The 12,044-nt window shown below is 39.4% G+C and overlaps 1 protein-coding gene across 1 annotated transcript; it reads right to left on the bottom strand.

Annotated features, from left to right (window-relative positions):
• Nucleotides 1–1,119: 1,119 nt before the first annotated feature.
• LOC138885929 (uncharacterized) lies at nt 1,120–3,385 on the bottom strand. The gene is made up of 5 exons (XM_070166933.1): nt 2,690–3,385; nt 2,497–2,590; nt 2,189–2,316; nt 1,675–1,811; nt 1,120–1,558 (listed from the first exon to the last, which is right to left on the bottom strand). Exons 1-5 carry the CDS (start codon nt 3,383–3,385, stop codon nt 1,120–1,122), a joined length of 1,494 nt encoding a protein of 497 aa, XP_070023034.1.
• Nucleotides 3,386–12,044: the final 8,659 nt, after the last annotated feature.

Consider the following 12,044-nt stretch of genomic DNA (forward strand, 5'->3'; position numbering starts at 1 on the left):
ACCGACTTAAATGTTGAAAAGTGTAAGACAAATCAGGTCTAGCATATTGAAGATATTGAGTTTCCTCACAAGTCGTCTGTACATAGAACGATCATGCAAAAGATCACCAAATTCAGCATACAATTTGACATGTGGATCAAGGGGAGCCACCACAGAGGAGACATCAGAATAGTGAAATTCAGAAAGCATAACCATAATAAACTTATGTTGACTAATGAGAAAACCATAATGCTCTTTAGTAATTTCTAAAACAAAAAAATAATGAATTTCCCCAAGGTCCTTAATCTTAAATGCACTATCCAGAAAATGTTTAAGGTTGTTAATTTCAGTCAAATTATCCCAGCAACTAGAATATTATCAACATACACAACAATCACAATTAAAGATCCATTAACCGACTTAGTAAACTAAGAGTAATCATTGAGACTAGGATGAAAACCTTTAGATTGAAGAGCTGATGATAATTTGGCATACCATTGCCCTGAGACATGCCTCAGTCCATAAAGAGACTTATTTAACTTGCAAGCAAGAGTTGATGAAGAGGTAGGAAAATCAGATTGCACAGTTAGACCAGGAGGGAGCTTCATAAACATTTCTTCATCCAAATCCCCATGTAAAAATGCATTATTAATATCCATTTGGAAAACAGTCTAAATTCTTGTCACAACAATAGACAATAAACATCTGATATTGGTAAGCAGTTTTACCACAAGAGAAAATATTTTAGTGAAATCAATACTTTCATGTTAACTGTCCCCCTTAAAGACTAGTCTAGCTTTATACCGTTCAATAGAGCCCATCAGCCTTTTGTTTAATCTTATACACCCATTTACAAGGAATGTCCTTCTTCCCTGGAGGAAGAGGTACAACAGTCCAAGTGTTTTTAGCCTCCAAGGCCTGAAATTCTTTAACCATTGCATCCTGCCAAGCATGATTGGATACTACTTGATGATAAAACTGAGGTTCCAGCATACAAGACTCAGGAATTGAAAAAGTAGGTTTAGAATTAGACACAGAGGTACACATATAATCATCCAAATATCTAGGAGGTTGATTAACTCTGGTGGACTTTCTGAGAGTAGGAACATGGGGATCACATGGAAGAAGTCTGAGAGATCTTCAGAGAGGAGGAACAAATGTGCATGAAGGAATAAAAGTAGAAGATGGAATAGTAGGCAAAGAAGTTGAAGAAGGGAGAGGATATGGAGAAGAGTCAGGATTATTCATAGGAGAAGGTGCAAGATCAGAATCAAAAGAGAAAGGAGAAAATAGATGAACATAGGAAGAATCAGAGAAAGGGAAGACATGTTCATGGAAAACTACATCTCTAGAATGAAAAATGGTAGAAGAGGACAAATTCAGAAGCTTATAAGCTTTCTTCACAGGACTATAACCAATGAAAACATATGATATTGTTCTGTATTTGAATTTATCTCTATGAGGTTTTGGGCCAACAGCAAAGGCTAAACATCCAAATGCCTTAAGGTGAGAAAAAAAAAGAGGAACACCATGTAGAAGTTCAAAAGGAGATTTGTGGTGTAATAAGGGAGAAGGCAACCTGTTTATTAAATAGGTGGAAGTTAGTACACATTCACCCTAGTACTTGATAGGTAGGTTAGATTGGAAAAGAAGTACTCTTGCCGTTTCTAGCAAATATTTATGTTTTCGTTCTACCACATCATTTTGTTGAGGTGGTGTGACCACGAAGTTTGATGTAATATGCCTTGAGCAGAGAAGAAAGAGGTTGCCTCAGAACTACTGCCTGACTCAAAAACATTGTCACACCTAAAAGCTTTGACAGGATAACCAAACTGAGTTTAGATCATAACCACAAAAGACTTAAGTATGGTGAAAGCATTTGATTTGGATGACAATAAATGAGTCCATGTTGCATTGGTATAGTCATCTACAAAAGCAATAAAGTATTTGAAATTATTATATGTTTGTGTATGATAAGGTCCCCAAAGGTCAACATGTACCAATTAAAAAGGGACAGTTGAGTGAATGGTACTCTCAGAAAAAGGAGGTCTTTGCTGCCTTGCCATGGGGCATATAGGACATAGAAAAGTTTGCTTCTTAGGTAACTTGTCAAAAAGGAAAGCCATGGATTTCATTTTAGCAAATGGAATATGACCTAATCTAAGTGCCATGCATGATCAAAAGACAAGCCAGAAAATGCATTACTAACAGGTACATTAATCAAAGAATTGACAGAACTAGAAGTGAAATTTAATCTGCTATTATTGAGAATATCACCAATGGAAGTAATGGTATTTACAAATAAAGAATCATAGGAATGAATGGGAGAGAGATTATCTGAATCAGTGGCGGATTCAGGATTTTAAAGTCATGGGTGCTGATCAATAAAAATTCCAAAAAAAGAGAAAAAATGAGTTTAATTGTGGGTGCTCACTTATTATTTATATACATATTTTTATAATTGCCTATGCAAATTTACTACACATAGTCAAAAATAATGGGTGCTTAAGCACCCACCAATGCCAATGTGGATCCGCCACTGATCTGAATGCAAGAGGTATAAGCCCTTCTGAAGTTTACCAAGAACTAGTGGCTTCTTCAGAAAAGGGCTCTGCAATAAAATGCAATCAGTTGAAGTGAATAAGGCATAATTGGTGAGGTGATGCAACAACTAAGATAGAGAAAGCAGATTATAATGAAAAGAAGGTACAAACAACATATTAGGAAGGGAAATATCGGAAGAAATACTAAGTGCCCCAGTGCAAGTCACTTTAACCTTGTACCCATTAGGAAGACTCACAAGGTAAGGAAAAAGTAAAGGTTTTATATCCTTAAGGAGATATCTGTGGGGTGTCATGTAATTATTAGCCCCAGAGTCTATAATCCAAACACTACTCTCTACCCTAGAGACATTACAAGCAAGAATACCACCAGAACTAAAATCAATAGAATTTACCAGACCTGCAAAATTTGTAGAATCGGAGGCCAAGTCTTGAGGAGAAGAGGACACCTTGGACTGCTGAAGGAGTGAGATGAGATGATCATACTGCTCCTTGGTGAGAACATGAGTTCCTATATCAGTTGGAATCACCTTGGAATTGTTTGTTCCTGAATCTTCAGTTTGTCCCACCATTTGAGTATCAGACACTTGTGCATAAATAGCAACTCTCTTAAATTTGTTCCCAAAACTAGGAGGATATCCATATAATTTATAACATCTATCAATAGAGCGTCCAGGCCTTTTACAATACTTGCATACAACATTGGAATTGGGCTTCTTAGGGGTATCAAAATTGATTGTTTGAGTATAAGACTTATGAATAGCAGTCAAAAAAGAAGTAGATTCTGAGTTGAAAGAAGGAATGGAGTTCTTGACTCTCATCCTCAATAAGCATCCCATACACATTGTCAATATCCGACAATGTCATTATCATGAGAATATTTCTTCTAATGTTTGAATAGTTCTCATTTAACGCCATAAAAAATTGATGAACCTTTTGATCCTCCTCCAGCTTTAGAAAAGCTTCCTCACACCCACACACATAAGGAGGATAGGAAATGGAAAATGCCAATTCATCCCAAATTTCTTAATTCTATTGAAATATCAAGCTATACTTGAAGACTCCTGAGAAATAGAAGATATTTACTTGCATATTTGGAACACTTTACTTCCATTTGGCTTTTCATAACGTTGTTCAATTTTCTTCCACAACTTCTCAGCAGATTCCGTATACATGACACTCTCTCTGATCTCCAAAGCTAAACTGCTTAAAAAATCCATGTTATAACCATGTCGTTACAACGACACCATGGCTCTTACAAAGGAGAATCCTTACTCGGCTTTACAATAGACCCATTAATCAAACCCAATTTGTTCTTGCACAAGAGGCCGATGAGCATTCCTCCCCGCCAACTTCCATAATCTAAACCGTTAAATATAGTAGCCACTATCTCGGTTCCAGAAGAATCTGAAGGATACAAATATAGTGGATGTGATGGCTCGACTGTCATAGCAGTCGAACCAGAAGAAGACATAGTGACATTCGAAATACAATCATTATTTTTGACAAAATTAGGGATTCAATATATATCAATTGTCAAAATGGATGAATCAGTTATTCAAACAAACAATTAAGTTGAAGATTGAACTCTCAACACCAAATATGATCAACAAAATGAAGAAATCGAAGCCCTAAATCAGAAAATTGACCGAGAGAAGAGAACTCAACTTCGTCACAAAAAAAACTTTGAATCAAAATTTGACAGCAACGGCGGATGAAGACTTGACCACGAGCTAACGAACGTCGGCTCTGATACCATGTAAACATTTGGAATTCAGATTCAACATAGAACCTTCTGGAGAAGAAAAGCCCTAAGGGAACAATGAAGAAACGAGAGAGAAATATATGAGAATATGTTATTTTGATATAAAATGAACATTGGTCCTTAAATAAATCTAACTATTTTGTGTGTGTGTGTGTATCTATATATATATATATATATATATAAGTACAACTGGGTCGGGTCTCACCCTTTAAATACAAATAGATCTGCATCTGTTTATTTGTGGTTTGTGGGCTGCTGCTGCTTTGAGAGGGGTTGTTGTATGTTGGGCTGTGAATCATCATATTGGGAAAGGATTCATCCCAAGCTCTCATGCAATCTTCAATAATGTAATTGCATATAGAATTTGAGTATTGGAACTTATGGGATAGTTATTGGAAACCATAAGTCTGCAAATTTGAGTTGGGTGTTGTAAAAAATTGGGAGATGGGTTGTTAGATGTAGTTGTTGGTTGGGTGTAGTTGGGTGATCATACATGTATTGTTGAATGTCAATTACTATCTAAGGATGGTTATCGGTCTGAATATTGTCACAGAAGGGGGTTGAGGGATAAAGAAAACCCCTTTACTAGATATAGTGTAGGGTTATGCACTCTAAGCATCTGATAAAATACCTAAATGGCTTAAAACATAGAAAATCTCACTAATGTTGGTTAAATTGAACTTTTCTGATGTAGATTGAAGCATTACAAGTAGTGAAACATAGTAGGAACCCTAAGAAAGCTTCATTAAGGTATGTTTGGCTAAACGCTTCCCATAGAATTGGATTTCATAAACTCTTTATAGGGGTATTATCATTTTTAACCCGCGCTAGAAACTATTTACATATACCAACCGAAAAAGTGTATAAAACTTGTATAATTTTTGTATATAACATAAAAAATAAAAAATAGATAAATTTTATATATTTTCAGCTATTATTTTACAATGACTATATAATGTCATTTTTTTCTTTTTACAATCTCCAAGTATAATTTGTTCAAATTCTCTTCTCCATTGTTTTGAATTGCCTCAATGATTGAATTGCCAAATGCTTATGGACTTGATCCATGTTACATTTTCCATCATTGTGCTCTCCTCTTTGGAATTTATTACAAGTGTTTAAGTTTTCATGTACTCATGTGTTTGTACTTATAACTTTCCCAGATTCTAAATACTTTTTTTTACATTCAAAAATCCATAGCATGTGAATGAAATGAAAGAATGAAGATGATATGTGATCATTTATGCCAAGAATAAGAATGATAATCTATGTGCAAAAGTGTCAATGGAAAGAAAGGTATTCTGAAATGCTTTAAAGAAATATTTGGGAGTATTATTATGTAACTGAGAAGGCATGGGCTGCAAGGACCTATACTTGAAACTACACGTATCAGTGTAGGAAGACGATTGAGAATGAGTCCCTTCGCACTATGATGAGATTATCCTCTTAATTGGGATGAATGTATTGCTAGCAAAGTTATGTAGATCCACATGGCAATATGGTGAGACGGCTTAGCTGATCGGACCGAGATCGAATGTTATTGTCACGACCCAATTTTATTATAGGTCGTAATGGCACCCAACACCATTGTCGGGCAAGCCAACACGGAAATATTAATAAGTTCTCATTTTACTTTACCAAAATAAGTACAACAATTCCTTAATTTGAAATTAAAACAAGTGATAATTAGTAACGTACCAAAAATAATTATACAATCCCCAAAAGAATAGTCTATTAATGTGTGTGTCAAGACCTGGTGTCATAAGTATGTGGGCATCTAGTAGAATATACAAAAGAGTAAATCTATACTACTATCTAAAATAGAATAGACAACCAAAAGTAAAGAGAGACTCCATCAAGATGTTGAACGACATAAGAAGGGAGCAACTCACCGTGGAAGTCTCGGACTATGATCAAGAATGCGCACCAGACTGTTAGCTAGATGTACCTGCCTCGGATCTTGTACAATTAAGTACAGAAGCGTAGTACGAGTACATAAATAATATGTACCCAGTAAGTATCCCGTTTAATCTCGAAGAAGTAGATACGAGAGGTCGACTTACTAGGGTCAAATAATATAATAATATTTTATGCTAAGCATGGATGTCACAGATAATATCAATTTATAGCAAAAAGCGATAAGTCATGCCTAGATAGTATCACGGTTAGCCATTTACCATTTAGAGCATTTAACAAAGTAAGTCATGATTAAGATTTCACATAAATATCATGTGCACGTTATGCCGAGGTCGTACGGCCCGGTCCAACAAAAAAAAAACTGTGCACTGCCAGAGGGTCGAATGGCGCGAACCATAGATGCATATTTCTACCGAGGCGATCGGCCCGATCCACAAATATCAATTATTATCAAGAAGGTGCATAAAGACGCATTTATATTTAAATAATTCATACAAGTGTTCAAGCAAGTGTATACGTTCACATAGGTTCATTTCCAAATCTCTAGCATATCCTAAGTGATCTCATTAGCATAAAATGATATAAACATTCACAAATATGGCATGATACGGGTCCTAAACTACCCAGACAATTAACATAATAGTAGCTACGTACGGATTCTCGTCACCTAGTGCGTACGTAGCCCCCGCATTTAGTGGAAAATTATTCAATTATTTTACCTATGGGGACAATTCCCTCTTACAAAGTTAGAAAGGAGACTTACCTCGCTTCACGGTCTGCTTTCCGGTCCAAGCTTAAGCCCAAAACCTCAGTTTGGTGCCACACACTCCAAAACTATCCAAATATCATAAAAACTAATCAATATAGGCTTAAAAGTTCATATCCCAACAATTAGGGAGATTCCCCAACCCAAATTACAAGATTCCTAAAATTCGACCCCCGGGTCCACATGCCCTGATTCTCAAAATTTTTGAAGAAAGTTGTTACCCATAGCCTAAGGATCCAGAATATATAATTTTTACTCCATTCCATAATAAATTTCGTGGTTAAATCTTGCCTTTATCAAAACCCTAGGTTTTCACCCAAATCCCATGATTTTCACTAATTTTAGTGTGTTAATCTACCCAAAACCCAAGTATTAAACTCACATTAAGTAGGAATAACTTACCTCACAATGCTACGTTGAAATCCCCTCTTTGAAAGCTCCCAAATCGCCCAAGTGTAGAAGTAAAATGAAATAAATGGCCTAAGTCCTGTTTCTAAAAGCTATGCCCAGGCCTCTGACGTCGCATTTGCGACACCAGGTTCGCAAATGCGAGGTCGCAATTGTGACAAAAGCCTTGCAAATGCGAAGCTTGGGCTATGCTGTTGTGGTCGCAAATGCAACCTAGGAGTCGCAATTGTGACTTCTGATGGGATCGCAAATGCGGCAGTTATCGCAAATACGAACTCTGCCTGGGTCGGGCTCCTTTGCAATTGCGAAGCCCTCCTCGCAAATGTGATGTTCGCATTTGCGAACAATATCTCACAATTGCGAGATCTGTTGCAGCAACCAAAAATACCAGAAATCTGGTGTGTTTTCTACTCTCAACGTATGCCTGAAACTCACGCGAGCCCTCGGGGCTCCACTCCGAACACTCACACAAGTCCAACAACATGACTTGTTCGAGCGATCAAATCGCCGAAATAATATCTAAAACTACGGATTCAATACCAAAATGCATGAAATTCTTAAGAACATTTAAATTCCTATTTTTACAACCGGACGTCTGAATCACGTCAAATTAGTCCCGTTTCTCACCAAATTTCACAAACTAGACTTAAATGTTATATTGTACCTTTACCAGGCTCCGAAACCAACAGGCCCGATACCAACATGATCAAGCATTATTCAATTTCATTAAATCCTTAGAATTTCAGTTTAATAATTTCTAACAAAAATTCATTACTCGTGATAGATACCTCGGATTTTGATTCCGGGCATACGCCCAGGTTCCATATTTTCCTACGAACCCTCCAGGACAGTCAAAACACAAGTTCGGGTCCATTTACTGAAAATGTTGACCCAAGTCAAACTTAGCCTTTTAAGAAAATCTTAGGGAATCAAGTGAGCCTATTTCAACCCAAACTCTTTCAAATCCCGAACCAACCATCCTCGCAGGTCGTAAATTAGTTAAAACAAGTGCGGAAAGTCTTATTTAGGGGAACGGGGTTCTAAAAAGTAGAACGACCAGTCAGGTCATTACATTCTCCAACCTTTTAAATAAACGTTCGTCCTCAAACGGACATAGAAAAGTACTTGAGCTAGGAAAAAGATGGGGATATCTGCTCCGCATGTCCTCCTCGGACTCCCAGGTCGCCTCCTCAACCGGTTGGCCCCTCCACTGGACCTTTACCGCGGAAATCCTCTTGGATCTCAACTGGCGATCCTACCTATCAATAATGGCAACTGGCTCCTCCTCATAACCCAGACTCTCATACAGCTGAATAGTACTTGAGTCTAACACATGGGACAAGTCGGCGTGATACTTTCGCAGCATCGATACATGGAAAACTTGATGAACTCCCAATAAGCTGGGGGGTAAAGAAAGCTCGTAAGCAACCTCTCCAACTCGCCTCAACACCTCAGATGGGCCAATAAACAGTGGGCTCAACTTGCCCTTCTTCCCTAATCTCATAATACCCTTCATCGGCGAAACTTTCAAGAGGACCTTCTCACCAACCATGAATGATACATCACGTGCCTTCTGATCCGCGTAACTCTTCTGTCTGGACTGAGCTGTGTGAATCCTCTCCTGAATTAGCTTTACCTTTTCCAAGGCATCTTTCACTAAGTCCGTACCGTACAACTTAGCCTCACCAGGCTCAAACCACCCGATAGGAGAACGACATTGCCGACAATATAAAGCCTTAAATGGAGCCATCTCTATGCTACACTGATAGCTGTTGTTGTAAGCAAACTCTGGCAAGGGCAAGAACTTATCCCAGTGTCCTCTAAAATCAATCACAAATGTTCTGAGCATGTCTTCCAAAATCTGAACTGTCTGTTCTGATTATCCGTCGTTCTGAGGATGGAATGTTGTGCTAAGCTCCACACGAGTCCCCAACTCACTCTGAACGGCTCTCCAGAAATGGGAAGTGAACTGAAGGCCTCTATATGATATAATGGAAACAGGCACACCCTGCAACCGGACAATCTCCCGAATGTAAATCAGGGCCAACCTCTCTGAAGTGTAAGTAGTCACAACCGGAATAAAGTGTTCTGACTTGGTCAACCTATCAACAATGACCCACACTGCATCAAACTTCTGCAAGGTCCGGGGTAACCCAACTACGAAGTCCATAGTAATGCGCTCCCACTTCCACTCAGGTATATGCATCTGTTGAAGTAGGCCACCTGGCCTCTAGTGTTCATACTTAACCCGGTGGAAATTCAAGAACCTAGCTACATACTCCACTATGTCTTTCTTCATCCTCCGCCACTAATAATGATACCTCAAGTCACGATACATCTTCGTAGCACCCGGATGAATGGAATACCACGAACTGTGTGCCTCCTCTAGAATCCTCTCCCTCAGACCATCAATATTAGGAACACATAGGTGACCCTGGAGTCCCAGAACACCATACTCGCCAATAGAAACCTCGTTGGCACTACCCTGTAGAAATGTCTCTCTAAGAACCGCCAAATGTGGATCATCGAACTATCGGGCCTTGATCTACCCCAATAATGAAGACTGAGCAACAACACACTCAAGGACTCGGCCGGGCTCAAAAATATCTAACCTCACAAGTCTGTTAGCCAAGGACCGAATGTCCAAGGCTAGTGGCCTCTCTTCTGCTGAAATGAATGCCAAGCTACCCATACTCTCTGCTTTCCTGCTTAAGGCATTCGCGACCATATTTGCCTTGCCCGGATGATAAAGAATGGTGATGTCATAATCCTTCAGTAACTCAAGCCATCTACGCTACCTCAAATTGAGATCCCTCTGCTTGAACAAATGTTGTAAGCTGCGATAATCAGTGTAAACCTCACATAACACCTCATACAGATAATGCCTCCATATCATAAGAGCATGAACAATCGCCACCAACTCTAGATCGTGCACATGATAATTTTTCTCATGAATCTTCAGCTGGCGTGAAACGTATGCAATAACTCGCCCCTCCTGCATCAATACACAACCCAAGCCAACGCGTGAAGCGTCACAATATACCGTATACATCCCTGAATCGGAAGGCAACACAAGAACTAGTGCTATAGTCAAAGCTGTCTTGAGCTTCTGGAAGCTCGTCTCACAATCATCAGACCAATGGAAAGGAGCACCCTTTTGGGTCAATCTAGTCACAAATGATGCAATAGATGAAAAGCCCTACACGAATCGTCTGTAATAACCTGCTAACCCCAGGAAACTCATGATCTCGATCACTGAAGTTGGACGTGGCCAACTCTAAACTACCTTAATCTTCTTGGGATCCACCTCAATACCCTCTCCTGACATAATATGCCCCAAGAATACCACTGACTCTAGTCAAAACTCACACTTGGAGAACTTAGCATACAGGTTCTGTTTCGCAAGGTTTGGAGCACTACTCTCAAATGTTGTTCGTCCTCCCCCAGGCTATGTGAGTATATCAAGATGTCGTCAATAAAGACGATGACAAAGGAATCAATATAAGGTCTGAACACCCTATTCATCAGGTCCATAAATGCTGCTGGGGCATTATTCAAGCAAAATGACATCACCAGAAACTCATAATGATCATATCTAGTACAGAAAGCAGTCTTCGGAACATCTGAGTCTCGAATCCTCAATTGGTGGTACCTTGATCTCAAGTCAATCTTAGAGAACACCCTAGCACCCTGCAATTGGTCGAACAAATCATCAATGCGCGGCAACGGGTACTTGTTCTTGATGGTAGCCTTATTCAACTAGCGGTAATCAATGCACATCTGCATGATCCCATCCTTCTTCTTTACAAACAACACTGGTGCACCCCAAGGTGACACACTTGGTCTAACAAACCCCTTTGCTAACAACTCCTCAAGTTGCTCCTTCAACCCTTTCAACTCTTTTGGAGCCATACGGTACGGTGGAATAGATATAGGCTGGGTACTGGAGCCAAATCAATACAGAAATCAATATCGCGATGCGGTGGCATGCCAGGAAGATCTGAAGGAAACATATCGGCGAACTCCCAAACTACTGGAAATGAATCAATTATCGGAGACTCGGCGGTGGTGTCCCGAACATAGGCCAGATAAGCCAAACACCCCTTCTCGACCATATGTCAAGCCTTCAAGAAAGAGATTACCCGACTAGATGTATCAACTGTGGAACCCTTCCAGTCCAACAACCTTGGCATTTCTAATGTAACAGTCTTGGCATGGCAATCAAGGACAACGTGGTATTAGGATAACCAATCCATGCCCAGGATGACCTCAAAGTCAATCATATCAAGTAACAGGAGATCTGCTCTAGTCTCGAAACCACACAAGACCGATAGATCCGATCCACAACCACATAATCACCCACAAGAGTGGACACATGAACAGGAGTGCCCAAAGGCTCAAGAGGAATAACTAGGAAACGAGCAAATAGAGATGATACATATAAATAGGTAGACCCTGGATCAAATAATATCGAAGCATCTCCACCACAGAAGGAAATAATACCTGTGATAATGGCATTTGAGGCCAATGCATCTGGCCTGGCCGGAAGGGCATAGAATCTGACGGGAACACCGGCTGGCTGGCCTCCACCCAACTGAGCAGTAGCTGACTGACCTCTCCCTGTCTGGCCTCCACCTCTAGGACATCA

The sequence above is a fragment of the Nicotiana sylvestris genome, chromosome 2, assembly GCF_000393655.2.
Source record: "Nicotiana sylvestris chromosome 2, ASM39365v2, whole genome shotgun sequence".
NCBI classification, from domain to species: domain Eukaryota; kingdom Viridiplantae; phylum Streptophyta; class Magnoliopsida; order Solanales; family Solanaceae; genus Nicotiana; species Nicotiana sylvestris.